Source organism: Aspergillus pseudotamarii (assembly GCF_009193445.1).
Source record: "Aspergillus pseudotamarii strain CBS 117625 unplaced genomic scaffold BDV38scaffold_21, whole genome shotgun sequence".
Classification (NCBI taxonomy): Eukaryota; Fungi; Ascomycota; class Eurotiomycetes; order Eurotiales; family Aspergillaceae; genus Aspergillus; species Aspergillus pseudotamarii.
In genome coordinates this window covers 67545-95453 of record NW_022475035.1, presented here as the reverse complement: position 1 = coordinate 95453, position 27909 = coordinate 67545, and the positions used below count along the sequence as shown (strand labels likewise).

The window sequence follows — 27909 nt, the reverse complement described above, 5'->3', positions numbered from 1 at the left end:
TCTGGCCGATTGCTATTTTTGTGAAGATCCGAGACAACCCATCGAGGAGGGAATGTAGGAAAGTAGGTATATTATATTCCTCGATGCCCTGGGGAACTTTTTTTGCTTTATGGCGATATTCGCAGTGGGAAATCATACTAGTTCAGGCTGAACAAGTCTTGATCCTACCCGATGAATACTACACTCTTGATCTGCGTTAATTCGTATATTGTCAATGGTAGTCAATAAACTGGAGTGATTTATCGGAGCGCGGAGAAAGCGGAGATAAACCTAATCAATGGACAGCGTCAACCTTATGGTTCTGAATGGGATCGCGATGAGGCTGTCGGATTGTCGAAGTTAAGGTTAGTCATATCTTTACTCGTAAGTTCTGGCAAAACCATGGCCAAGTAACCAATGCAGCAGAAGGAGAGGTCCGATGCAGTCTGACACGGAATATAACTATTGTGTAGGAGTAGCACCAGACAGACTTCTAAAGCGTAAGCATACGCAAGGTCATGCAATAATCATAGAAAAGTCCTTCAACCCTTTTGTGCATAGTACGTACTAGATGTGGTGTAGTTACTCCACCAGAAGGTACCGTGCGATGTTATCAGCCTTGTCTGCCGGAAGCAGCCCCCAGCTAAGGCAAATACAGATTTGGCGCCTTGATTTTGGGTCATCGAACATCGGAGGTTGTGCCTAGGGTACCCTAGGTGTGTTACAGCTCTGGCTACGAACATCCTGGAATGCTCAGACCTGGTATGTGTCAGGTAACAAACGTACTCAAACCTACGCTTAGACAACATACCACCAATTCAGCATCGCGAATGAACTGACTTTGTGAACCCTTACTAAATGAGATGATCGGGCAAGAAAAAGGGACAGGAAAAGAGAATAAATGGTGTACAGAGCTCCCGGGGAAGTACAAGGGTTTATTGGAGACAGTACGTACCATGGAGGACTAATTTATGGTGCTATCAGAGTGGGCCGGGAGAAGTGGATTCTGACAGACCACCAGGCAGGAGGACTCCATTCAGATTGGGCAGACCCTTTTTGTTGCAGTGCGTTTGAGTAGGCGAAAGTGGAACACACACCATACTGTCATTGTAGTACACAGTAGCAATTCCAGAGTGTCCCTTCAGTCAGTCGGCCAGTCTCATTCCTGATATGATACAGTCAAGGAGAAAAGAATTCAGACAATGATAATGAATACCGAAGAGGAACACGAGAATGGGGACATCTTCTCAATAGCAAGGGGGAAAAAACATGAAAATTAAAATTAAAAATACCTAAACAGTATCCTGTGCGTTATTCTCATTGTAATTATGAAATCCGAAGAGGAAATGGGAATATACCTAGACATACAGGGTGTGTATTGATAAAATAACGTTAATTACCTTAACATTTCCCATCAAATCGAGGAGGTCCCCACTTTTGCTGCCAATCCGCCCAATGGAACCATGGGAAGCGACTCTTTTCCCTCCGCCGAAGAAACCTCACCTCATCTCCTACCTTAACACATTGACTGTTCCTACTACTAAACGTCTGGACACCTCCACAGACACTAAACCGTGACGACTTCTCCTCCTCCTCTTGTCCTCCCTCCCCTCCACCGCCGTCGCCTCTGTTTCTTTTCGACTCTGGCCGACGTGCTTTGTTTCTATTGTTCTTTTATTTTATTTTTCTTATTTTATTATTCTTATTCTGATTCTCAATCACCAATTTGTGGTTCGAGATTCCCACCCCCCCCATCTTCATTTTCTCCTTCTCCCCCTCATTTCAACAACTTTCTTCCAAGCTTCTTTATTTACCTCTTTTCTCCAGGTCGTATTGTGGTCCCGTGACCCCATTTCTTTTCTTGCGATCTTCTATCCTTCTCCTCAGATATTTTCCCCCGCTTCTTTCTTTCCCCCGACAAGGTCGTTCTCTGGTCACGCAGGCGGTGTGTTGTTTGTGTGTGCTGTGGCTTCGTGCCTACTTCCCCGTCTATCTTTCTACGGCTTGACGTCGTGCGAAGTTCTAACGGCGTGAGCTTCATTCGACTTTGACCACCGTGCCAAATGGCTTCTGTCAACTCCCTGCCGGCTGCCAATAATGCATCCGGCAATGCCGTCAATGCGTCGTCACAGAACTCGGGTTCTAGGCCCTCATTAAGGTCCAGCGCTAACTCCAAGGCGGATGGAGGTCGCCGTCAGGCAGGCAGTCCGCTTGATGGAGGTCAGAGGTATGTTGTGCTGTCTATTTGCATCGCTGGATTACTTCGAGTTCAATCCAACCCATCTGGCCTTTGGTTTCTGTTCCTCTTTTTCACCGCTTATCACCTTGCGAGGGCGCCGTCGAGCGTCTCCCTACCCACCCTGGTATTTTTCCAACTCGCACACTCACTACTTGACGAGTGGCTCTCGCTTCAATGTTCTATTCTTTTTGTCTTGTCTGTTGAGTTTTGTGTTGCCGATGGCCTGTCACGGCACGGGGACCAAAGCATTTGGACTGAGTGGCCCGGTTCTGCAGCTCTCTCCTTGCAATGCATTCACTAACAATTCTTCTCCATCCGATACAGGCGCAGCAATTCCCAGAAGGCCTGGACCCAAGGCATGAACCCGATCACTCAGAGGTCGTCGTATTCCCAACAGAACGGAAATCTGGCTCAGAAACAGAATGTTGCCCCTAAACCAACATCGAAAGAGTCGAACACACCTGATAATCATGCCCATGACCGTCTTGTTTTCTTGGTTACCAGCTTTATTGTAAGATTGTCTACTCTTGACCCCACACAAGACGGTGCACTTATACTTCTTAGGGATTGACTGCTACCATTACTACGAAAAACGGCGAGAAGTACACCGGAATATTCTCCTCATCCTCCCTTGAGCCTAGCGAATCATCCTTTGTCCTGAAGATGGTCCAGCGCCCAACGAAGCAAGAGCAAAACCGGGCGAATGGCGTAAGCGATGCTACAAGTCCGTTTCTAGGCTCGGCACCGGATCACAGCATGTCGTTTGATGTGAAGGATGTGGTGGAAATATCCGTCCCCAACGTCTCCACATCCGATGTTACAGCGAAAGGAGCGAATGGTAAAGCTTGTCCATATTAACTGTCTGCACCTCATAATGTTTCTTCGTCGCTAACGCTCTTTAGGTGCCTCTTCTGGCTTCCGAACCGATGTCGACATTTCCGGTAACCTGGCGATGCGCGAGCGAACCCTGAAGCGCTGGGAGCCATCGGCAGAGACTGAGGTGGATTTGTCTCTGGAAACTCCGAACACTTCCGCCAGCTGGGATCAGTTCGAGGCCAATGCACGGTTGTTTGGTGCCACTAGTAGCTATGACGAGAATCTCTACACTACCCGGATCGACCGCTCCGACCCGACTTACAAGCAGAAGGAAGCAGAAGCCGCTCGTATTGCACGTGAAATCGAGAACACTGACGTTGACAATGCGCATATGAGGGAAGAACGAGGGTTAACTGTGGCAGGAGATGGTGGTGACGAGGAAGACAAATACAGTGGTGTGCGACGTGACGAGAGAAACTTCCCACCCCTTGTGTCTGGGCAGCCAAACAAGTACACGCCGCCAGCTCGTCGACAGGCTGCCGCGCAAGCTGCTGCAACCCCAAGTTCCTCCACTAGCACTGTGAAACAGGCACCCAAGGATACAACGCCTTCTACGGCACTACCACCACCACCTAAAGATAGTACCGCATCGCAACCAGCACCTTCGACTACAGCTGCCAGCGCCGCGCCTGACGCGGACAAGTCTGCCCCGGCGAAGCCTCCATCAGCTACCAGCGCTGCACCGAAACGGACTGGTACGGAGAATGCTACAGCTAACGTGGAAGCGGAAGTGCTAGATCACTTCCGTCAGTTCGCCAACAGCGAAAAACAGAAAATGCAGGAACGCCGCCGTAACCAGGCGTCCTATGATCGCACGATTAAACTCAATGAGCTGATGAAATTCTCAAAGAACTTTAAGCTCGCGACGCCAGTCCCCAAGGATCTGGTACCTATCCTCGCCAAGGACCCCCATAAGCAGGAGGAAATCATCCAGAGAGCCCAGCAGCAAGCTGAGGAGAAAACATCAACCAAGACCTCTCCGACGCTTTCTGAGCAGAAACAAACACCGCGTGCCCCTGTTTCGGCTCGCCCTGACAGCGGAACAGCACCATCTGCGACACCATCCGATCGCCCGGCCTACCCTCGTGGTCGCCAAGTGTATCCTCCTACCGGCCCGCAAGCAGGCCCTGGTGCGCGACCCCAGCACCAGACAATGAACGCGGCTCGTCAAACCACGGGGATGCTCGGGCATCGCCTGGCCGACAACCTTCAGCAGCGGAAGGGTGCTGCGATGGGGGCTGTTCCGGCGCCTTTGCCCATCCAAGACGCTCGCTTACCCCCAGCTGGCCCCACCGTGGACCAGTCCGGCGTAACCAGCCCAAGCAAAGCGCAAACGCCAACATCTTCTGCATCTACAAAGTTCAATGTGAGAGCCTTGGAGTTCAAGCCCAATCCAGCTGCAAGCACTTTCACCCCAGGTGCGTCGTCCAACTCGTCACCCTTTGTTGGAGGTCGTTCTGTTTCTCGTGCCACTAGCCCGTCTGCGTTCTTCGGTGCTAAGAAACCACGGCCCGTTACCGAGCGCCCATCTCTCAAAGACCAATTCAACCCCATTAAAAGAATGAAGAAGGAGAGCGCGGAGCAGACCGAGAAAGATTATACTTTCAACGGAGGAATTCCACCCGCATATAAAACCCTCCCCACCTGGAATGCGGCTCCTGGCAATGAAGACAAGACGTATCAGCATATGTTCAAGCCTCCTGTTGCTGTTCCGGCCATCTCTCCCCAAAACCGCTCAGCATCTAATCCCCAGGCTCCTCATCAACCCCACATGCCCTTCCAGTTCCCCCAGACAACACCAGGTATGCCTCCTGTATCTGGACCCCCACATGGGCCTCATCTGCATCCCCAGCACCATGCATCCGGTCCTCCCCACTTTGACGACCCTCATCGGATGCAAATGTCAGCCTCAACTTCTCAGGTCTTCCCCTCTCCTAGACTTCAACATGGATATCCTTCTCCCATGGCCCCGCATGCGCAGCTAGCATTTGGACAGCCCATGCCACAATTCTACGTCAACCAAGGCGGTCCCCAACCTGGTCATATGAGACCCTACCCAGGTGCTCCTCAGTTTATGAACCCGCAGGCCAACATGGGTGCCCCGATGATGGTCCAGCAACCTTCCAGCGGCCCTTACATGGGTGTCCCTCAGGGTATGGCCCCTTACACGCCTCAGATGCAGATGTATTCTCCGAACCCGGGTCACGCCTACCCGCAGCATGCGCCACCTCAGCCGCACAGCGGCTTTCCAAGCCCCAGCCGCGGTGCCCCGATGATGATGCACCAAAACTCTCAACAGGGCCAGCCCCCACAGCCAGTCATGTTCATGTCACCAGGGCAGCATGGACAGCCCGTCTATGCAGCTCAGCAGCCAGGTCACAGTATGTTGCAACCAATGAAATGACCCACTTCCCGATTACTGACCGTTCTTAGTGCCTCCCGTTCGGGGTAACTATCCACAGCAGCAGCCGCCCTTCCAATCTAGCCCACATCAGGTGCATCACTATCCGCCTCACCAGCATCGTACCCCAAGTAGCGGCTATAACCAGATGCCTCAAATGCCACCCCAGGTACCTGCCCAAGCACCGCCGGCCGCAGCGTCGGGTCCTCAGCCAGCAGACGCCGCAGATGAGGTGAAATGAATCTGCACCATGGATAGTGGGCGAGACGCTATTGCCTCCTTAGCTGAACAACCTAAGGATATAGCCATTGCACCTCGTGGATAGGCGTACCAGCTACGCTTGAGCGTGCGCATAGCATCCGTTCGACGTTGACAATTTCACTATCTCGCAATACCCAAGCCCTCAATATGTTTCTGAAAGATCTCTATCTTGGATTTCTGCTCTCACTCTACCCTTTTTGCATCCAGAGCGTGCAATATATCTGGTGAGCAGGCACTGTCATTTGTACTGGTGAGTGTTCTCGATATCTTTTCGGTATACGTTAGATTGTGTAAATCTCATGCTGCTAGGTCAAGGCGATTACGTGTCGTGTATCAGCTACTTTCAGCGGATAAGGTATACGATAGGCTTGAGGATGTATATGCTGAAAAATGAGACGATCTACCTGTCGACGTTTGCATGTCTTCATGGACTTGCGACAATGTCTACCTCGCCACCACCTATACTATACGCGTCTGGGGATAATCTCCGGAACATCCGCGAGATGAGCTCGGCCAATGTGACACCCCATGCCCGTGCGAAACACATCGCTGGAATCGGTATATGCCAATCATGTTTGGGAAATCTTTTTGCTTGTCTTAGTTATCTTGCTTTTTTTTCGTTTCCATTTTCTACTTGTTCTTCTTATCTTACATTGCTCGTAGCGAGGGTTTGTGCAGGAAGCTCAAGATGTACAGGGAAATATGCCCGTCAATGACTGTGTATGCTTCCTGTACCTTAAGCACCAGTGGGTGCCAATATGGCACTCTACGCGCTATTGTTGTGTTTAACTTGTTGCAAGCAAAGTACTGAAACGGCACGAGAGGCAGAGGCTATGCATGGATGAATGATACTCAGTGATGTTAAAGAATAGTTGGAGATGATACTCCACGAAAGCGATGGCATACTCCATGTAGAACCGTGTTTCCATGGGTGTAGTTGTGGGTGCCGTCAAATAACGAATCAAAGAAATCTGTTGCACCCAAGGTTAGCAACGGACCCCCAGGAACGAATGTATAGTGACCACGGGCACGGATGGTAAATCTCCTCAGGTCTTTTCAGTTTATATTTGGTCATCATCCAACCGAGACAGCGTCGCAGCCGCGGTACTTTCGCCTCATCCAGCTCAGAAACAAGGAGCCCATCAGACGATACAGATTCCGCACCGCCAACTCGAAGCTAAAGCCATGCCTCGTTCTCGATCCAATCCCCCACCGCTTGTCCTCCGCTCCCATCAGCAGTTATTCCCACGAAAGCCCAAACACCCACCCCCGCCTGTTTGCCGCAGCCATTAGTTTCTGAATTCCTCATAGAGACAAAGCGGACCAGAAACCCCAAATTGCGGCTTGCGAATTATCCTCTTTGCTGTACACACGTCTTTCCAGGGTATGCAATGCCGTGAGCCTTGCGACTATGACCATTTGCCTTTTACCGAAGCATGTGTCTGCTTCCAAGCGATGGGAGACAAAAGAGGATGAGAGCAATGATAAGATCTTCCCGAGAATGACGTACGGCTAGCTGACGACCTGAGAGGGATTTTTGCTTTCGTCTAATGGTACATCTTGACGGCGGATGCGGAGTCCCTTCGGCCGGTGCTCGGCGTGTCTTTTGGTTTTTTCGCGGTCTGACCTTTTACCAGTGGATCATCACTGGAGATTTGGTGCTGTGGATAGAGAGAAGGTAGAGAGCTCACTCACTTGTTTTGTAGTGCGGTGGAATCAGATCTTCCAGAGTTCCTGTAGGTTAGTCCGTGGTGGATATTAGTATATGACATGATTACTCTGTTATTTCGATTCATTCCTGCGGTACTTAAGCGGGTGTAACATTGACGCGCATGGTAAAATAGAATCGGAGAAAAAGGGAGATGGAGCAACACAGCTGGGATGAGATTCGAAAGTCGGAGACGGCGCTAAACCGTATTTGGGGTGGGGTACCGTTGGTCGACGCCAAGCCTAAGGCCGTCATTTAGTTATTATTAGTTTCCGTGATTCCATGCCACTGACAATCACCTTGTGAGCAGCGCAGGCTGTTGGATTGGGGCCACCTAACTTTTACCAGGACTTCGTCGGCGGTGAAGCCAATTCAGAAGCAATCGAGCAGGTTCCGATATAATCGTCCTTTTCTAGAAACCAACTTCCGCCGTGTTATTGTCGTCAAAAGTCAAGAGTCCTCTCCGGCCGAGAAACGAACAACTAATGGATTTCCTCAAATCCGCCGTCGCATCTGCAATCGCGAAAGGAAGCTCCTTCCCTTATTCTCTCGGTGACAGAGTCGATATTTCTGATTCGATATGGACACTTCATAATGCTACGAAACGGGTATGAAAGCTAGGAGACTTTTGTCGGTTCAGGATGTGATCGCGGGGCTAATGAGGCGCCATCTGGGTTGGATGCATAGGATGACGGCTCGGCATGCAGTGTTTTCACATTCGATATTGCTTCTAATAAGTCTCGGCTACCCCTGGCGAAGAACGCGGTGCGGAAGTCACGAACGTTACGACATCCTGGCGTGATTAAAGTTTTGGATACTATCGAGGTACTTAGTCATTTGGTGGCTTTAGATGCTGCGTGGTGTATTGGGTCGCGCAGCCCTGATCGCGCAACTTACTTACGCTCTATAGACAGAGGCCAGTCTTTATATTATCACCGAGCGAGTCGTCCCCCTGTCGTGGCATGTGAAGCGGAGGAGTTTGAGTGAGGAGACCTCTAAATGGGGATTACATACGGTAGCAGTATGTAGCTGAATGTGTGACCGGGCTTGGGCATTGCTAACTAGACATATCTACAGTCCACGCTTAAGTTTATAAATGAAGATGCTTCGTCTGTTCACGGAGTCGTGAGAGCCTCGTCGGTATTCGCTAGCGAAAGTGGCGAGTGGAAGCTAGGGGGTTTCGATGTGTTAAGTTCCATGAATGATGAACATGCAGTTATATACGTTCGTCTCCCCTTAACAGAGTCGATCGACAAGGGGTGTGGACTGACGACCAGCAGACATATGCCAGTCTTGTACCAGATGCAGCTCGGTATACACCTCCAGAGGTTGTCAAAGGCGGATGGGATACCATTAAGCGCCACCCACTAACTGCTGTCGATGCCTATGGACTTGGAATCCTAATCTATGAGGTCTTCAATGGTGGTTTCATGGGAGGAGATCAGGTGGGCAAAACAACGAATATCCCACCCACTATGCAAGCAAGCTACAAACGTCTCTGCACGGCGAATCCCAAGCTGCGACTGAGTCCGGGACACTTTGTGGAACAAGGAAAAAAGCATGGCGGCTTCTTCCAGACACCGTTGATCAGGTTGACGGACGATATAGAGAGTCTAGGCCTCAAGAATGATGCCGAGCGGGAAGCATTCATTAAGTAGGTTTTCCCTCATGTTCCCTGTGCTGACAAGGGTATTGTAAAGCTTCAAGTACTGATTGCCTTAGTGAGCTTGATGGACTTACCGAGGACTTCCCTGAAGAATTCTTCAAAATGAAGGTGCTCCCAGAGCTACTAAAATCTGTTGAGTTCGGTGGAGGCGGTCCCAAGGTTGTAGGGGCCATTATCAAAATCGGGTCCAAGTTATCATCAGAGGAATTCAATTCAAGACTGACGCCTGTTATTGTGCGCCTCTTTGCTAATCCTGATCGAGCACTACGGGTTTGTCTGTTGGACAATTTACCATTAATGATCGACAATCTTCCACAAAAGATTGTGAACGACAAGATCTTCCCGCAGATGGTTCGTCGTGCTATTGGATCCTCGTTTTCTTCCGTTGCTGACAATTGCTTTCATCCAGACTTCTGGGTTCACTGACGTTGCACCCGTTGTTCGAGAACAAACCGTCAAAGCCGTACTGGCGGTCATTGACAAATTGAGCGATCGGACTATTAATGGAGACCTATTGAAATTCCTGGCTCGGACTGCAAATGACGAGCAGCCAGGGATTCGTACGAACACCACTATCTGCTTAGGAAAGATCGCAAAAAACTTAGGACAAAGCGTCGGTCGCACCACGCCACCAAAACAAGCCAATGCTAACCTCGAGTATAGTCCAGATCCAAGGTCCTTGTTGCTGCGTTTACAAGATCGCTGCGGGATCCGTTTGTACATGCCCGGAATGCGGGCTTGTTGTCGTTGGCTGCCACGATGGAATTCTTTACCGAGGAGGATTGCGCCACCAAAGTTCTTCCCGCCATATGCCCATCTCTCCTTGACAAGGAAAAGTAAGAAGTTCTTTATCTCACCGCTATCTCTATGTTTCTAACGTGCAACTAGGATGATCCGGGATCAGGCGAACAAAACGCTCGACGTTTATCTTCAACGGATACGTAAATTCAGCAGCACTATGCCGGAAACTGTGCTGCCTCCTTCCACCAGTTCAGACACTCCCAAGGACGATGCTCGTATTGGAACGTCCAATGACAAGTCCTGGGCAGGCTGGGCAATCTCCTCGTTTACAAACAAGCTTACCGCGGCGAATGGTGTGATTGAGCCATCTGCAAATGGCGCTAAGCCGGTCGAAGCCGAGCCAGCCCGGTCCGCATCCGTGCCACGTCCGTCGAAACCGTCACCCTCGGCGCAGCTTGATTTGCCAAAGGTGACTCCACGTCCTGCAGCACAGCCCCTAGGCCACCGGTCAATGTCAGAGCAGGTCATTCCGGTCACCAATGAAGTCGACGAACCAGATGACGTGTACGAAGCGTGGGGTGCCATGGACGATGAAGACGGAGAAAAGGCAGATGATCCATTCAGCCCTGCCGCAACCACGGTTTCCTCCACCGTGTCTGCACCGGCGTCCAAACCTGCCCCTGTGCCCTACGATGATGGAGGCGAGCCGGACTTCGCCGGTTGGCTTGCGGCACAATCCAAGGCAAAGAAAACTCTACCCAAGGGCTTGAGCAAGACTACTTCCACAGGAACCTCGGCTCGAAGTGCCAGTCGTAATAGCACGACTAAGTCTAAGACGGTGGCTCCAGTCAAAAAGATCGAAACCAAACCCAAAGAGGAGGACCTGGACGATTGGGGAGATGCTTGGGATTGAGTTCATTTTCTTTTTGTTTTGTTTTTCTTCTCTAGAACTCAAAGTATGGAGTTTCGGTAAAACCGCTACGGGCGTTTAGGATTTAGATACCATGCACATATAATTGACTGATGAATTAAGATTAATATTTGCATCGAATCCATGGAATGTTCGATCAGTCAGCCTTATCGATTGCCGTCAAGCCAATCATATGCCGGCCCGCCGGCCCCGTGATCGCAGGTGACCATCCGCCGCCTTACGAGAAGCTTCACTTTATCTTATTGTTGTCCTGCCTGGACTGTCACCTTTCCCGGTGTTGATACATTCTTGTGGAGTGACTTTTGACCTTGGCTATCCTACTAAAACTCATCCCCGTCATTCCTGTCGGATCGACTCGTATTTGAAATACCGATTGTCCCACTTGAAGCGCTAGATAATCTTGCTGCCTGCCTTCCCAGCGTCAGCGGCTGTGTCTGGTTTCTAGAAGGCTGCAGGTTATCTAATCGTTAATGCGCGATGGATCACCGTTGACGAGCCTAAAGGTCACTTGAGTTCATTGAAATCAACCCCGACACCCAGCCATTTTCCCCAGATATCCGTGATGGACCATGAAGAGGAGGCTCCTCCGCCGTATTCCGCCGTCGATCCGCTCACTCGAAATGCCATTGCATCGGCCGAAGTAAATCGGGTCATACTCCGTCTCCGAGGGGGAGATGTCTCATTTGGTGATACTGCATCAAGCGATAGCTCCAGTTCCGTTGTACTCGCCTCCTCTCCGCTTACGCCCGCCAACTTCACCTCCGCTGCCGCTTACTTTGTTGAACGCCCAGTCCCTACCGTTGACAATGGACGGCCGGTCCTCGAGCACCACCTAACCATCTACCCCCGGAGTCAATCTAAGGACTTCCCTCGTCGCCCTCGTTGCTGGGGTTCACGCACTGAGCACATCATCCAGCAGGACTGGGACATGTTCTTGCGATATTTGTTTCCTCCACATCTCGGCCTCGCCTCCTCCTCCGATCAATTACCTCGTCAGGTTAGGGCCCAGATCCAACGAGATCGCAAAGATCGCCCACAAGAGACAGATGAGCAGCGCCGGAAGCGAATATCAGCCGTTATCACAGAATGGAACCAATACTTCTTCGAACCCCGCGCAACGTGCATCACATTTTCCTACGTCACCGACCCACAAAATGCACCGGCATCTCCTCTTTGTCCTAGATGCTATCCTGCTGCCACGCGGGTCTCGCAGGAGAATCGCACAGCGGTGACGGTGCGGCCTACTCCATCATTAACTCCGAGACAACCCATGTCGCCTCTGTCGCCTCCAGCAAGTAATCACCACTCTCCTGCACCTCATGCATACCCGAATCCACAATATCCACAACTGCCTCCTACTCCACATACACCCTACGGTGTTCCTCAATACTACCATCCTCCACTTCCTCACCATCCTACATACCCTTATACCCCCCAGCCACATATTCCCTATCAACACAACGCCTCGTGGAACTGGAATGCTACAGCCTGGCCCCCTCCACAACAAAACTCGAGTTCTAAAAGTGGACCACTGGGTTGGATATCTTCGCTAGCTTCCCAGGCCCAGAAGTACGGCGAACGCATCTCGGAGCACGCTGCGCAGTATGGGGATCAGATCAGTGCTCAAGCCTCCCATTATGGCCGACAGGTAGAAGAGCACGCCATGGCGCATGGTCGGTGGATAGAAGAACAGGCCAGTCTCCAAGGACGAAAGGTGGAAGATGCCTTCACCGGTCTGGTCCACCGACCCCGCAACGAATGGCCTGCGACTGACGCTCGCGGCCAAGTTTACTATCCAAACGCGTATAACTATCCCTATACACCGGTCGCCAACGCCGTCAAGCCTGTCGAGCCTGTCAAACCTGTCGAGCCCGCTACCACGCTACCTGTCCAACGTATCCGTAGATTATCCACCGGGTCAGCCTCCTCCGACTCGTCGTTGGAATCAATTGACTCGTTATCCACAACGTCGGAACTGAGCACCTCCGATCTGGCTACGGTTCGGGCGCAGCTCTTATCGCTCGAAGACCACCATGACCGTGATTTGCATGAAGCAGCGGTAGGGCTGCGACGGCAGCTCACCGTTTTGCAAGAGTCTCGCCGTCGGGACCGGCTCGCCGGACGCAATTGGCGGCAGGGGTGGGGCCAGTATCCACAGCAGCATGGCTACGGACGTGGCTGGGGAGGACGATGGGAATCGCCCCAGCAACATGAACGAAGTGCGGCTGAGAAACGAGCCCTGAAAGAGGAGACGCGGGCCACGCGGAAGGCCTTCCGGGACGTCCTGCGGCGAGCGAGGGAGGAGCATAAGGAGCAGCGACGGACCAAGCGCAATCGACGCCGTCTGGAACGGTCTCGCCAGATAGAAACCGTTCCGCCGGAGCCAAGTCTCGAGCAACAGGTGCAGAATCTGGACCTCGACTATAACCGGGAGAGTCAGTCGACGGTCCAATCTTTTACATCCATTCCTTCTCCGGCACGGTCTGTTGCCGAGATCAGCGTGATCAGCTCGATCAGTACCACTAGCACTGTATCTTCGCATCACCTTGAGGGAAATGAGCCCCAGAATAGTGGTAAAGAAACCCAAAAGGAGGCTGATAAGGCCAAGCAAAGCCCGAAGGAGACGGAAAAGATCAAGCGCAAGGAGGTACCGGGCCTAGAAAAGAAAGACAAAAAGTCTGATTAACTCCAAGCTTCTGAACATTTGAGTTATTGAGCAATTGCATGGCATGGAATTTGTGATTGGTTATTGGGAGGGGATATATGGTACATGAGGAACGGTGTTTAATTGGGAGCAACTGCATTTTTTTGTATGTGTTCATGGGTAATAGTGCCAATGGCATGTCGAGTCTTTCCATCCCTTGTGGTCTACATGTTTTCGAAGTTTTTGTTTGACCGTAGTTAGCATGATACTGGCGCTTAATGAGACATGAACTTGCATCTCACACACACACACACACACACACACCACTCTGCATTGCAAGCAGTGTACATATACATCTTCTCATTTCCACGCATGCAAGTAGAAGAACCACCAGACAATCAACATCCAGCAGGGGGTGAGGGAAAAACACCTCCCCGATCTATACCACACCCTAGCATGAATAATAATATCACGGGCGAAGGAAAGAAAGAATAGTAATAGAAGAGAAGAATGCACCCCCCCCTCCCACTAAGCCTGAGTCTGCGACTCATTCTTCTCCACCAAATCTCCCACACCCAATCCACGTCCGACCCGTACCTTCACCATCTTCTCCTTCTCCTTCTCCGTCCCCAATTCGCCAACCTCCTCACCCTCATCGGCATCTTTACCTTCCTTCTCCGCCCGCAGACGATCCTTCCGCTCGATCTCCGCCCAGTCCATCCACATATTCGTCAGATCCATACGCATCGCATACGCATCCTCCCCATCGGCATAGTACTTGCTCTCGACAGTCTCAACCTGGAATCCCAGTGTATCGCGGTATAACCGCAGCGCAGCGGTGTTGCTGACACGCACATGAAGCGAGACGTAATGGGCGCGGTGTGATTCCGCCATAGCACGTTCTAAACCAGAAAAAAAAAAAAAAGTTAACTCTCATTATCCCAAATATCCCATCAACCTGTCTCCCCCCAAAACCCAAACCCGAGAAACAAAAGAACCTAGAAGGGGGGCAAGAAAGCAAGAAAGGAAAAGAAAGAAGGGAAAGGGAAAGGGAAGAACATACGAGACATCCTCATCAATCTTTCTGCAATACCCAACCGTCTATGCGTCCTCATCACACTCAACGAAGTAATATGTCCATGCGCGACTCCGTCCGTCGGCTCCTCTTCCATCTTGGCCAGCACGTACCCCACTACCTTCGGATACTGCTCGCTGGCGGTTGCGGCCCCGCCCGGGGCTGTGTGTTTGGAGTACCCATTCTTGGGGCGGACGATGGCGACGAAACTCAGTTGCGGCCAGGTGAGCGCGTGGTAGAGGTAGTATTTTAGAAAGTAGTTTTCGGGGAGGTTGGTGATGTTGCAGGTTTGGATGGAGGGGAGGAGGTCGATGTAGCTTGGGTAGCTGGAGAGGGGGACTATGTCGACCATTGTTCCTGTATTCCTTGTAATTTTTGGGTTTCGTTGAGTTTAAGGGGAGTTAATTGAGGTGGTGAGGGGTGAGGGGAGTTTTGTTTTAAGAGGGGAATCGGTTGGATTGAGTATATGTTTTTGATGTTGGTATGAGTAAATCGTCTCCGCGGGCGGTGGAGGTTGCGGATAAATCAGGTGGCGCGCTAACCCGGTTCGGATGTTGCCCTATCTTTATGCATTGGTACGGAGTATATGAGCTTTTCCTCTCACTCTTAGGGTACTGTGAAATATGAGGTGGTGTTGTTTGTGATATGGAGTTCTTGGATTGAAAGTTTTATATTGTTCTTTCCGATAAGCGCTACTGCAGGTCGTTTCTCGTTAAATATGTAATAAACAGGGCTGTCGTATCTCGTAACTCCCAGCCAAATCTTCTATACAAACTATAAATATATATATCAAGTGATTCAAAACAGAGAGACGAGGAATTGGATGCCACCGATCATGAGAGTGGTGGCCATGACGCTCTGGGGTGTCAAGCTCATGCCTGCGCTGGCCACGCCGCAGCACTTTCCGTTGTACGTCACATTGTTCATCTGCGCCGCAACCTCAAAGACCGTGCCGTTGACTGGACCGTAGTTGTAGTAGTCAACCAGGAGAAAGTTCGGGGGACGATTCCAGATTTCTATGAGCTGTTAGACCTTTCCCGATCGACACGAAAAAAAAAAAAAACTTACTGGTACAATTGCTTGCCATCAGGCCGAGACTGCCATATCCGGTCACGTTGTTCGTCTCGTTCAAGAGCGCCGTGTTCGGGATGAGCAGGTTGAGATTCAGCACATCCATCTGGAGGTTGAGGTTGTGGTTAGCCATATACAACCGGTTCTGAGCGTCCGGCGCTGCCAGATCGGGGGGACGCTGGACGTCGCAAGGAAAGTCCCGGTCCGTGGGTGAGAAGGGCGTCTCCCACATCTGGGAAAATTCGTCCATGAGCCATGGGTACGCCGTCTGGTTGGCCTGATAGTCCAGGAACATGACCGCACGCTTGCCGGACATGATCATGCTGGACAGCGTCGGCCAGTCGTCCAAGGCCATGGGAATCTTCGTGGGGGTATACACCAAATCCATCAGACCGGAGCTCTGGATAGGCCCCGTGAAATTGCCGGGATCGACGTAGTCCGAGTTGCCCATCAAAATGGTGACGACGTCGTACGGATGGGCTTTCATCCACTTGGTCACTGTGGTCAGATAGGCCTCGAGGGTCCCGACATTGAGCAGCTCGCAGCTGCTGTGGCACAAGTACATGGTGTTATTGACCAGATGGGTCTGAAATTGTACTATTTGAGCATCAGTCACCTCCCTCCTAGCGTCTCTCTCTCTCTCTCTCTCTCTAGGAAGATCCACTTACACATTCGAATTCCATCGTTCAATTGGTCCTCGACGTCCAAAGCCTGATTGGCGGCGACACTGCCCGGCTTCACAAAGGGACTGTTGTGAGCAGCCACCACAGTGACGTTGGAATAGTTCCGTGCACAGAATTCGGGGTAGCCGTTGCAGGGCTGGGTATTGACCACCGGGGATGACGAAGCCGAGGCCGAGGCCGTCATGGTGGCATTGGCGGTGCCGTTGAGGGTCTGGGTGCCGCCCAGCACCGTGACAGAATTGGAGGTAGAGGTAGAGGTATTCGTATTGGTGCTATTCGACGCCGTCGTCACTGTTGCGTCGGAGCCGGTGAGGGTGTGAGAGCCGACGACGGTGGCATGGCCGGAGCCTAGGGTGACGGTCGAGGTAATGGATTGATAGGTGCCGGTCGGGGTTGCGGCATCACTGACTTTAGCGGTGATGGTTCCTTCCAGCGTGAACATGCCCTTCCCCGTGCCAGTGGACGTGTCGGTCGAACTCGAGGAATCATCTGCAGCCCAGGTGGGTAGAATGCCGCCTGCCGCCAACAGCGGTAGTAACCGGATCATCACCCGCATGATGCCGGTTTGGAGAAAGATCTGGTTATGTACCTGTATGTATATATGTATATATGTATATATATATATATATATATAAAGAAAGAACAGGATAGGAGATACAATACCAAAGAAGGTATGGAGTATAAGGAAAAGGAGAAAGTAAAAAGGGTGGAATGACGGAAGAAAAAGGAAAGGTTGATGCGGAGGTTAGCAACCTGAGGCAAAGACCCTTAACGACGGTATTGTGTATTGTCTGTAATGAATTGAATACTGCTGTTTAGGTACCAGGGACTGCAAGCCACCCAGAATTTTGAGTACCGGTAGGGCGATCGTAAGCCGATCAGCGGCTGCATGAGAAATAAGAGAACTTGGACGTCTTGGCTCGTCTAGACTAATAGGAATGGATTCTCGGTCCAGGCAGCTGGGAAAAAAATGTCAAAAAGATAAATTAAGAACTCCACAGTGGAGCAGCACGCTACGATGACGTTGCGGCGGTGCAGGTGGCCCAATTAAACCCAGGGGTTGGCATCAGAAACACAACAACTCATTCTCTCTAAATATGGATAATAGATGAGGTTATTCTTGTTCAAGTGAAACACGTAATATCCGTTCACTTGCAACTACGCCTCTGCTGTTTCAAACTTTTTTTTTTCTGTTATGGTTATCCGGTTCTATTGTATTATTGTATTCAATTCTCTTTTCCTGTGTTTTGTTTTGTTTGATTGGAATTTCTTCGGTATTTTCATCTTAGCTCAAAGTCAAATTTCTCCGTCATGAAATCCTGCAGGCAAGAGTCCAATACATATGGGTATTTTTGTAGGAACAAATTGAAACCACTGTTTCGATCAGCAGCGCTATTAAAGGATCAACCGCTTATCAGGATTTCGCATCGAGGAGACGATGACTGGGAAAGGGAAAAGAATGACAGAATGGACTATCGCCAAGAGGACGATCGGTACCCCTTAAGCCAGCGGATCGGGGATTCTGGACCCCCAGCACTTACGACCGCATTACGCCGCCGCTGATCTTGCGAAGATTTTCCCTGGACACCCAACTTTATACGGTCGCCTTCACCTTAAGGTTCACTTGAAAGTGAAATTACCGTTCGATCTTCGTCGGTCCTTTCTCCATTTCTCGTATTTCGGTTTTATTCATCTCCTCCTCCTCCTTCCTGCCTGCTTGGTTTTCCCTCCAGCCCTACCTTTTCTGTTTGTATAACACACCCACACTCACACCCACCGTGTATATTGTACTCTTTGTATAGACTGTTCGAAGTGATTTCTGGTCTTTTTACACTGTTGTCCTTGACGGTCTATGTCATCCGTCGACACAGTTACAGTCACTGACCTTCAATTTTCTCCTTCAACAATTGAAATCTATCAATCCATCATTCACGCTCTTTTAATATAAAAATCTCCTACCAGCCCTACAACTCGTCCGCCACACGTGCTTAGTTCCATGGCCAACCTCCCATTCTTCCGAAAAGCTCCTCAACGGCCGGAGTACGGCCGGAGTCGTTCGAAAGTCCTCTGGCACCGTCTCCTGCGCTCGTTTCTCTACCTCATCGCATGGATCTTCCTAGTCCTAGTCGTCATTGGCAATGTATCCAACAAACCCGTCCTCCGCGACACGTGGTTCCTCAAGATTGATCTCTCCAATATCATCCCACTCTCCGTTCCCAATGCCGTCCTGATCAACAGTATTGCCCGCTCCATCGGTCTACATGATTTCTATACCGTCGGTCTGTGGAATTTCTGTGAGGGGTACAATGATAGCGGCATCACTAAATGTTCCAAACCGGAGACCCTCTACTGGTTCAATCCGGTTGAGATCATTATGTCCGAACTGCTCTCCGGAGCTACCAGTATGTTTTCCCCCGTCACTTCCAGGCACGACCGATCAAAACTAACAAAATCCAGTTGCCCTCCCCGGAGATATCACCGATGCTCTCAAGATCGCTCGGATCGCCTCCCATTGGATGTTCGCCCTCTTCATCCTGTCCGCCGTCTTGACCTTCGTCATGATCTTCCTCTCTCCGCTCGCTACGTCCTCGCGACCCCCGCAGTCCATTTCACCGGACCCCACCGTCAACGCCGCTCACCCGGCCCACCGTCGCCGCACGTTTATCTTCCTGCGCGCCTTTCCGTTCTTCATTCTGACCTTCCTCACGGCCCTTTTCACCATTGTCGCCTCCGTCGTCGCAACCGTCATGTTTATTATCTTCAAGAACGTCTTCACCTCGGCGGATTATAACCTGAATATTGAGGCGGAACTGGGCACCCGCATGATGGCCTTCATGTGGATTGCGAGCGGCTGCAACCTGCTGTCGTTCATTCTGCAGTTAGGCTCCTGCTGTGCGGCTTGCTGCGGTGGTCGGAAGGCCCGGAAGGCGCTGAAGAACGGCGGTGCGAATGGATCGCCGATGCGCGAGAAGGATGGTCCTCATAGTCCCTCGACAACGGGAGCTACTGAGTGAGCTTGATTTCCGTCTCTCCCAACCAGCTCCCGGCCAAGGAGGAGCCTGTTGGGGTCTGTTGTTGCTTTTGGGTTGGATATTATTGGTCAACCAGAACATACATATATAGTTAAGTGCCGCATATATAAGCGGGGCATATATATCTCCACCGTTGTTGTTTTTTTTTTTTTTTTAGAACTGTTACATAGACAGGGGTCTCCATACGGGATATTGCTTTACCACCGCTTGGCTCAGCATTGGAGGTGCATTTGATTTGGTTAGTTACGATCGTTACGACTTGTCATGATATAATCCACGGGTATTTGGACTGTTCCCTTCCAGATCCAAAGATTCAAGCTTCGTGAGGGACATGCCAGGACTTAAGTATACTGGTCTCTTCTCAGTTTTCGATTTCCGGAGTGTAGTCATGACTACCGCAGCTCCGGCTTGATACCAGACGCTCGTAGTGTAGATGGAAGGTGATATATTTTACCTTGAAATAGTAATAACTCGTGACACTGCAAATCCTAGACTCAATGCTCTTTGATATGCATCTTGAGAAGAAAGGACAAGAAAAGCGTTAGTTGAAAAGATTGGAGTATAGACCAGTCAGAAGTATGTAAACTTCGGTGTCCGAGGCTAGTCTTTCAACCCTACAATGCTTTGTAGAGTTCTGTAATGATTGTTAAATTATACTCATACCACCGCCGGACTTATAATACTCCAACTGACTCTGATAATATTCTTATAGATATTATGAGTGCCACATACGATACAGTGAACTTACCATTCTACATATCAAACTAACATGTCATAACGTATTCAAAATGAATTCTCCTGACCGTTTCTTCAATCTATCTCCACGTTAGGTTACATAGTCCTCGATAACTGTGAAAGTGACTGAAAGCTGACGCTGACCACACCCTCTATCAACACTAGCTTCTTCTCTACCAGTATATATATATATATATATATATAAGTTTACACTGGATTATTCGAGAATGGGAAAAGCTTTGTTTTCTCTTGGTTACCTCTATAAAGCGGTATTAGCGCTAGGGTTACCTGCTGCTTCGGGACCGAATACGACACCAAATCGGTGATATAGAGTTTGAGGGACTATTCAAGGTGGCATGGGGTTGAAGGGGGAGGTGATTGTTTCTCAAGTGACCATGGTGATGTTGAGGTGTTGTAGGGAAAGCCAGGTTGTTAAAATAAGGTAAAACTAACCACCACAAAGAAATTGAGTTTTATGGAACATAATAAATACTAAGAGTTAACCCCACCCTCAGCCTTAATACGACTCTCACCCGAAAGTATATAACTGGTCCAGCTAAGTTTAGGGGCTGTCGGTGAGGTGTGTATCTTGAGAGTCTGCTCGATACTATCGAATACGGCGTGATTGAAGTTTCCAATTGTTACGGATTAATCGAACTGGTAACTAACCACTGGTAACTAACCACTGCCAACTTCAAGGCCGCATTCTTTTCAAGATTTCTAACTATCTACTTCGTAACATTGTTCTAGCAGGATACAAGAGCCACCTACTGAGATCTTGTAGTCCCTGTTAGTTGCTGTGGAAAAACTACGGGGTCAGAGGTACATACCAGTTGTGAGCCAGAAAAAGGGCGACCAAATTCTCAAGACCATCGACTCTGTTGCGATAGCAAATGCCAATGTGGGATATTGTCATTATAATAGCGATCTTTACAAGCGTGCTATGTGGATTTCCTGAGGAGTTATGACCCCATGGAATATACCCTTTTCTTCCATGGGAACTCTTTGTCTTCTACTTCTGTATCTATAGCATGGCTAATGAATCCCCCGGTGTTAATCAGTGGAAACTCGCACAACGGACCATTGTCCCTTGGAATACCTTTCCCCTAATATCTGGTGTTTATTGTTCACAACAGTCATATATATAAGAACGCGGCTAGAGAAAGCAAAAAGGATTGTCTATACCTAGCCGAAGAGATGTTGACAATAGCCGCATAGCCTTCCTCTCATGCTTGCCCAGCTCAGAAAGATATTCCGAGAGATGCCATCAGCCATGACCAACACCGCGGCCAGACGCAAGAAACCAGAACCACCCAGTCCAGTCATCCGGGAATACTTATGGATGAAACAAATCGGCAAGAGTCTCTCCGCCAACAGTCCTTTCCATTCAAACAAGAGAAGAAAAACGAGAGAAGGCGATAGAAACGGGTTGGAAACCAGACACCGTTTCCTCACGGCCTACAAGCGCAATAAGCTACGGGAGAAAAGTGGGATGCTTTACGGGCGTCACTCGAAGCATTCTCATGGAGATATGATGACGGATCTTGGTGGATCTCTCTACGAAGATGCCGAGTTATACAGGATGAATCGGAGACAGGATCCTGAGATATACGAGGAATTATATGGAATATCTCCTTTCATTGTGCCGAAGAGTATGTACCTATATGTAGCCCTCCATGATTAATTATTAAGTTAATCTGATGATGCATAGTGCATTCGGAAACGTGTGCGTTGCTTAATGACCATGCTACGGTTTTGGCTTCAGGAAACTATCAGTTCACTTTCCTTTTTGAACAGGGTTTCAAGGGGTTTATAGCGGCTCTGAAAATTGCTAAATTTCCCCCATATGATTACTTCCGGTCGAACCTCAATGGCGACATTGAAGATGAGCACCCAGTACTCATGAGGCTCAGAGCACGTCATGGGGCTTTTGAGGAAGCCTTGCAAAAAGACGTCAGATTCGTTGGTAGCACAAGATAAAGGTGGATCTAGCTAAGCGCTTCGATACGTTGGCTTTTAATCCGACGATTTTCATAGAGGTATTCTTTATTAAATTTATTGTTCTTTATCGCAAAGGATAAATCTACTCAGTTGGTGGAACGGACCACATAGTAATAGTCGCTCAGAGCTTTATATGGCGTCGTCAACTCAGCTACAAGTACAACGGATTGTCAAGTGACCATAGTGAAACAATGTCAGATTTTCACGTTAATTAATTATGCAGGTTTCCCTAGTCGCTATGCAAGCTTCGATTACAATGGTGAAATCTTTTAAAGGAATAAGAAGGGGTATCATAATCTTTTAAGCTTCGGCCAGTTCCGCTTCCATCGCACGAGCTAACTCGTCGTCATCATCGATGGGACCGGTCTGGGCAGCTGTATGATCCGGAGGATCACTGTGACTCCGCTCAACTACGGTACCGGTGTCTTGCGGAGGTCGTGGAGATTGCGAACTCGAGGTACGAAAATCATGCCCGGTCTGTCCGGCCTCGAGCCAGCCATATCTTTTGTTTCGTAGGGACCGGAGCATCTCCATGCGGCGTTGGTCTCCTTCTGTAGGGGGTTCCGAGGGAGCGGATTTGTTCTCCATCTCGTCCGTCAAATCAATCGTGACTGGAGTCGACCCGTGTTCTGTTGCTGAACTAGTAGATTGCTGATTCTCATGAATACCAGACGCGCCTGGTGGCATACCCTGGGGCGGAAGGGGTTGAGAGCCTTGCCTAACATGCTGCATGTCTCCTGAGGGCGCCGGAGTAACGGGGTGCGAATTCGGCGTGAGAGGTTGTCCCCGGGCTTGCGATGCACGTGGGGGTTTGTATGAATCCGGGATTGGAGCAACCGCAGGCACTTGTTTCTGGACGTGGATCTCGTAGAGAAGGTTGTTATAGATAGTGCCAAGCTCATGTAGCCTGTTTTTCCACTCTGCCGCCTCTCTCTTGTACTGCTCTACACGGTTCTGGTGTTGGCTGGAAACACGTCGAAGCATGGCATTCTCCTCGCGCAGCAGTTGTTCTCTGGTCTTGCCCGTCACAGGGTCTATAGTAGTCCACTGAAACCAGGCGTTTTTGTACTTGTTACGCTCGCAGGTGAGATGGTACACCCTATCCTTCAGGCTGGAGAGGCGATAGTTCATTCGATCCTCTGCAACTTCAATGTATCGGACGTGGATATTTGGTGCCGACGGAAGATAACCTAGTGGTCCTCCATGTTCTGGATAAGGGGACGTGTACTCTGGTTCTTGATGAATTCGTTGTAGGATTTCTCGGCTAGTATTAGACGCCAAATCTGAAGAGTCAAGAGAAAATCGGTCTTTAGTAAGGTCGCTGACAGAAGGCTCCTTTGGCATCGAATCCGCATGGAACTCAAGGGGATGTTGGTCGTTTTCAATGCTGTCTGCCGGTTCATGATTTGACGGTTCATGGCTGACTTGGTCGCCTTGTGCGAGGGGTGGCTCAAGTTCGAAATCGGGCGAGAGCTCGTTATCGGGTATCAAAGGAATATTGAAATCTGGATCCTCAAACAGGGCATCCAGAGAGTCAAATAGTGGATTGGGCGACGGTAGCCTCTCTATTCCTGGTGTATGAGGAGCGGTTCCGCCCTGTTCGGGCTGGTGAGAAGAGTTGGGAGAAGACAATGAAGGCGTTTCACCAGGAGAAGGAACATAGTGGTCTTGTTGTAACTCGACTAGTCGTCTCTTTTCTGGTGGACCCCACATATCAAGCTCCGGGAAAGCCTCATCGCCAGCTCGTTTTCGAGACGCAAAGGTCGCATCAAGCTCTCGAAGCACTGCCTCAGAATCGAAAAGCGGGTCAAACAGTGCTTGTACGGTGTCAGTCGAAGCAGCGAAACCTACAGGGTCAACATCTTGGACGGGTGATTTGGACGAGCCAATACCTCCCGCCGAAGGTTTAGTCTTTTGGTCCCCGGAAGACTGGTTGCTAGTGTATGCTCCTTGATCACCGCCGTCCGGCGAACTATGGTCCTCTTCCTGGGAGAGCACCTGAGCATCGACAGGTTTCTGTGGCTGCGACCCAGGGGGTGGTGTAAGCCCCAGATCATTCACATGCAGATGATGTATGTAAGGGGGAGATGGAAGATCTTCGAGAGCGTAAAGGCCTTGAAGATCAGGAGGGCAGGTCTGGAGAGAGGTAGAAATACCTTCAACCACGCTTCCATCCATCTTGACAGAGATAACCCAGTATAATCTAGATCAAAAAGACAAAGTGTCCACCAACTATGGCTTTCCGTCCTTCAACAAAAGCGGAGGTCTCAGACGAGACAAGAGCGATGCGTATTGTAGACAAGTTCGATGGGCGCAAGGTATGTGGCGTCGAGAATATCAACGCAGCGAAACGAGGAGAAACGCCATAGATGATGTATACAGGCTATGCAAATGAGTAAGAATAAATTCTCGGTAGTTTCCTCTGATAGCCCTTCGTTGCGCTGCAGTCCGTACCTGTTGAGACGCCACAGCACCTCTAATCGAGAATTTTCAAATTCTTCCCGTCGAATATTGAGTAGGCGCAGAAGTTTTGTAGGACGGCTCTCGCCGGAAGTCACCAGGGCTTGGAACGGTACAAATGACCCCCAGACGAATAAACGGTCGGTAACCAATATTAGTTACTTGATTGGAAGAACTAGTTGCCAAATACGACGCCTCGAGAAATTTGAACTGAACAAGGACACGACTTTTGCCGCCGCTCAAGCGAAGGTGAACGACGGGGATGGTGAGTCTTGTCAGACCACCCCTTTGACAGCCACGGAATGATCCTCGCTGACGAAGAAAACAAAGCGCAAGGCGAAACTTTTGTATCTTATCTGCGACTAAGATGGAAAACATGATTTAAACGGCCCTTTTTTTAGTCGACTTTTAATCTCCCTCGTCGCTCTCCGCCTCATCCACCGCCTTAACCACCGCTCACGTGCGCGTTGCCTAGAACGGCCAGGGATTGCGGGCAGCAAAAGACCGCCGCAGCATAAGGCCGGCAGGAATCAAATCGACTTTCTTTCCGCTGATGGGGAAGGAAACGCTCAGGGTCTCCTGATATTTAATTCTCTCCAGTTCCTCATAGGTCCCCGCACCTTCAATATGAGCGTCATTCTTTGCACCGGTAAGTACAAGCTGGATTCCAGCATTAGCTTCGAGATCTTCGGTTGGCATTTCAGGGACGCTAATTGACCGCTTCGCTATCAAAAGCCGGATATGACCACACCATTCGGTAAGTCAGGTGCTTTCTCTACGATTGCCGGTATATTCAGCGCGCTAATCCTGTATGGCAGTTTCTGGGAAGCTCTGTCTGGAATATGCTCGCGCACTATCCAGCATCCGGACTCTCAAGTAAATCGCTTATGCATCACTCCAGACAAGCGCTATCTGGCCGCTGCAGGTCACAACAATGTCAAATTGTATGATATCAAGTCCACTAATCCCAACCCAGTTATGACCTTTGATGGTCATACGAACAACATTACCGGTGTTGCATTTCACTGCGAAGGCAAGTGGATGGTCACTAGTTCGGAAGATGGCACGGTGAAAGTGTGGGACACACGCACCGGCAGTCTACAACGCAATTATGCCCATAAAGCCCCCGTCAATGACGTTGTTATTCACCCCAACCAGGGTGAACTTATCAGTGGTGATCGTGCTGGCATTGTCCGGGTTTGGGACCTGGGCGAGAGTGTCTGCACTCATCAGCTAATTCCGGAAGATGACGTTGCTGTGCAAAGTGTTAGTGTTGCAAGCGATGGATCTTTACTCTGCGCAGGAAATAAGAAGGTATCGTCCCTCTACCGTTTTCGTGTCAACCCGAGCAAGCCATCATTCACTTTGTGATCCGAAGACTAATTGACCCGCTAGGGCAACGTTTACATCTGGCGCATGGTCCAAGATGCTGAATTAACTCGCATCGTCCCAATGTGCACCTTCCAAGCTCACAAAGACTACCTCACTCGCATCCTTCTCTCACCAGACGTCAAGCACCTCGCCACCTGCTCAGCAGACCACACAGCCAAAGTCTGGAACCTTGATCTCGACTATCCCCCGGCCAAGATAGCTGCCGCGCAAGCAGCCAAGGCCAAGGCCAAAGGCATCACCCCAGAACCTAAAGAGACACCGTCATCCCCACCTCCCTCAGAAAGCCTGGTGAACACTCCAAGCAGTGAACAGGGCAGAGCCGACTTTATCAACCCATTCAGCTTTATCAACGGAACCCCGCCGCCCACCAATGAGCCCCAGCAAACCTTCCCCGTACAAGAAGATGGCCCCCCAGTAGATCCGAATACCAACACCCTTTACCTGGAGACGACCCTCGCAAATCACCAGCGATGGGTGTGGGACTGTGCCTTTTCCGCCGATTCAGCCTATCTAGTCACCGTTTCAAGTGACCACTACGCTCGTCTCTGGGAGTTGGCTTCGGGCCAGGTTATCCGTCAGTACAGTGGGCATCACCGCGGGGCGGTGTGCGTTGCTCTGAACGATTATTCTGAGCCTCGGTGAGAGGTCCTGAGGTACGCACCGTTGTTGTCAGTTGTCAGTTAGTCCTTCTTCATGGTTAGCATGGCGCCTGGGATTGGGTGAAGCACGGAGGCATTTTGCCTTCTGCATTGGAGTTCAGGCTTTGTTTGTTCCCACTTTGTATTGTTTTGGATGTCTACGAGTCTTATGGCATTCTCACGTATGATTGCGGTATATCCAATACGAAATAAAGAATATACGTATAATAGTCCGTCTGTACAAGTTTTTTTATATATTCCCCTACAGATGTATCGATACGGTCAGAAACACACAAGGTATAAGGCTCACCCGAGAAAAAAAACATCATACCAACAAATGATAGGACAGAAACCCTTATCTGGCTCGTTGCTCCTTGCTCCCAAAGCAAATCGAAAAATAATAATACTAAAATAATAGAGGGAAGAATAAATCGTAAAATAACGACCATGGATCTCTAAGAATCAACCAAAACCACCAAAGATATCAGGAACCGTTTTATCTTTCCTTTGCCCCCGTACAAGTTGATAGGCTTGGATTTAATTGACGGCGAACCATGTTACACTCACGACGACATCCAAGCCCCGCTCATCAGCACCGGGGTACTTGAATGTCCACATGCCATCGCGGTTAACATCCCAGAAGGCGCCGGAGGCGGAGTGCATACCGCGCTTGCCGGTGTTGCTGGCGGCACCCTCTGCAGCGGCGGACTTGTCGATCAGGCCTTGTTGCACGATGGTGCTGTTCACGGTGAACCGGTATGGCGCGGCTGCCGAGGGAGTAGACGGGGCGGTAGCGCTGATGAGAGCTTTGAGGATGGTGTTCTATAGTGGTTTGGTGGTTAGTCCGTTGTCAATCCGATGTCAGAGAATACGGTCTGCACTCACAATGATCTGAGAGTTCCATTCGCCGACCTTGGCGTGGTCATAGCCCTCGACATCGTTCAGTGCGGAGTCACATGCCTATTCTCGAATCAGTTCTGGCCTTCATTATCTTGTCATGGTCGACAGTCGTGTTGAATAGTGTGTGTTATCGCGACTAGGTAGAGACCAATGGTAAAGGGGGGAACGTACCTCGGAGGCAATCTTGGTGAGGTCCGCAATGGGGACAGGCTATAGGCGTCCACAAGAGACAGATGTCAGCGCGGACCGAGTCAATGGACGAGCGATAGCGGACAATGACGTTTTAGCGGCGGGACAGGATTGTATGGTCACGCACCGAGGAAGTAGTAGCAGTCTCGACAGCCATTGTAGGTGTGATAGTCAGGTAGGAAGATATTTGTCCACAATAAGACTATCGAGTTAGTATTGTCTAACTGCGATTGGGGTCTAGACGGGCCCAGAATCGACGGTGGGCAGGCCGGAGTGTATCTGGAGAT

General features: G+C 50.0%; 10 protein-coding genes across 10 annotated transcripts; 6 read left to right on the top strand and 4 right to left on the bottom strand.

The window, feature by feature from the left end:
- Nucleotides 1–1800: 1800 nt before the first annotated feature.
- On the top strand, nucleotides 1801–5904 carry BDV38DRAFT_70209 (putative PAB1 binding protein (Pbp1)). The gene is made up of 5 exons (XM_032063798.1): nucleotides 1801–2206; nucleotides 2543–2729; nucleotides 2783–3056; nucleotides 3121–5475; nucleotides 5528–5904. The coding sequence occupies exons 1-5, from the start codon at nucleotides 2043–2045 to the stop codon at nucleotides 5734–5736; spliced, it is 3189 nt and encodes a 1062-aa protein (XP_031914421.1). The 5' UTR covers nucleotides 1801–2042; the 3' UTR covers nucleotides 5737–5904.
- Nucleotides 5905–7745: 1841 nt separating this feature from the next.
- Nucleotides 7746–11067, top strand: BDV38DRAFT_70213 (COPI-interacting protein CEX1). The gene is made up of 9 exons (XM_032063799.1): nucleotides 7746–8072; nucleotides 8152–8289; nucleotides 8375–8485; nucleotides 8542–8688; nucleotides 8745–9118; nucleotides 9187–9481; nucleotides 9540–9743; nucleotides 9794–9966; nucleotides 10019–11067. The coding sequence occupies exons 1-9, from the start codon at nucleotides 7950–7952 to the stop codon at nucleotides 10782–10784; spliced, it is 2331 nt and encodes a 776-aa protein (XP_031914420.1). The 5' UTR covers nucleotides 7746–7949; the 3' UTR covers nucleotides 10785–11067.
- A 1-nt stretch (nucleotide 11068) lies between these two features.
- BDV38DRAFT_70102 (uncharacterized protein) lies at nucleotides 11069–13722 on the top strand. The gene has a single exon (XM_032063797.1). It carries the CDS (start codon nucleotides 11365–11367, stop codon nucleotides 13486–13488), a length of 2124 nt encoding a protein of 707 aa, XP_031914419.1. The 5' UTR covers nucleotides 11069–11364; the 3' UTR covers nucleotides 13489–13722.
- Nucleotides 13723–13974: 252 nt separating this feature from the next.
- On the bottom strand, nucleotides 13975–14873 carry BDV38DRAFT_282032 (peptide alpha-N-acetyltransferase complex A subunit ARD1; the record flags this gene model as incomplete). Its single annotated transcript, XM_032059706.1, has 2 exons — nucleotides 13975–14348; nucleotides 14510–14873. The coding sequence occupies 2 exons, from the start codon at nucleotides 14871–14873 to the stop codon at nucleotides 13975–13977; spliced, it is 738 nt and encodes a 245-aa protein (XP_031914418.1).
- A 314-nt stretch (nucleotides 14874–15187) lies between these two features.
- On the bottom strand, nucleotides 15188–17291 carry BDV38DRAFT_244422 (PI-PLC domain-containing protein). The gene is made up of 3 exons (XM_032054317.1): nucleotides 16261–17291; nucleotides 15590–16189; nucleotides 15188–15537 (listed from the first exon to the last, which is right to left on the bottom strand). The coding sequence occupies exons 1-3, from the start codon at nucleotides 16829–16831 to the stop codon at nucleotides 15320–15322; spliced, it is 1389 nt and encodes a 462-aa protein (XP_031914417.1). The 5' UTR covers nucleotides 16832–17291; the 3' UTR covers nucleotides 15188–15319.
- Nucleotides 17292–18055: 764 nt separating this feature from the next.
- BDV38DRAFT_70072 (SUR7/PalI family protein) lies at nucleotides 18056–19479 on the top strand. The gene is made up of 2 exons (XM_032063796.1): nucleotides 18056–18677; nucleotides 18733–19479. The coding sequence occupies exons 1-2, from the start codon at nucleotides 18272–18274 to the stop codon at nucleotides 19287–19289; spliced, it is 963 nt and encodes a 320-aa protein (XP_031914416.1). The 5' UTR covers nucleotides 18056–18271; the 3' UTR covers nucleotides 19290–19479.
- A 1836-nt stretch (nucleotides 19480–21315) lies between these two features.
- BDV38DRAFT_282029 (uncharacterized protein) lies at nucleotides 21316–22022 on the top strand (the record flags this gene model as incomplete). The annotated part of the gene is made up of 2 exons (XM_032059705.1): nucleotides 21316–21694; nucleotides 21754–22022. The coding sequence occupies 2 exons, from the start codon at nucleotides 21316–21318 to the stop codon at nucleotides 22020–22022; spliced, it is 648 nt and encodes a 215-aa protein (XP_031914415.1).
- A 200-nt stretch (nucleotides 22023–22222) lies between these two features.
- Nucleotides 22223–24870, bottom strand: BDV38DRAFT_244419 (uncharacterized protein). The gene has a single exon (XM_032054316.1). The coding sequence runs from the start codon at nucleotides 24219–24221 to the stop codon at nucleotides 22344–22346; it is 1878 nt and encodes a 625-aa protein (XP_031914414.1). The 5' UTR covers nucleotides 24222–24870; the 3' UTR covers nucleotides 22223–22343.
- A 260-nt stretch (nucleotides 24871–25130) lies between these two features.
- BDV38DRAFT_292261 (WD40 repeat domain-containing protein) lies at nucleotides 25131–27269 on the top strand (the record flags this gene model as incomplete). Its single annotated transcript, XM_032061978.1, has 4 exons — nucleotides 25131–25152; nucleotides 25239–25260; nucleotides 25322–25769; nucleotides 25899–27269. The coding sequence occupies 4 exons, from the start codon at nucleotides 25131–25133 to the stop codon at nucleotides 26535–26537; spliced, it is 1131 nt and encodes a 376-aa protein (XP_031914413.1). The 3' UTR covers nucleotides 26538–27269.
- On the bottom strand, nucleotides 27071–27779 carry BDV38DRAFT_282026 (dynein light chain Tctex-type family protein; the record flags this gene model as incomplete). Its single annotated transcript, XM_032059704.1, has 4 exons — nucleotides 27071–27355; nucleotides 27419–27493; nucleotides 27605–27643; nucleotides 27750–27779. 4 exons carry the CDS (start codon nucleotides 27777–27779, stop codon nucleotides 27071–27073), a joined length of 429 nt encoding a protein of 142 aa, XP_031914412.1.
- Nucleotides 27780–27909: the final 130 nt, after the last annotated feature.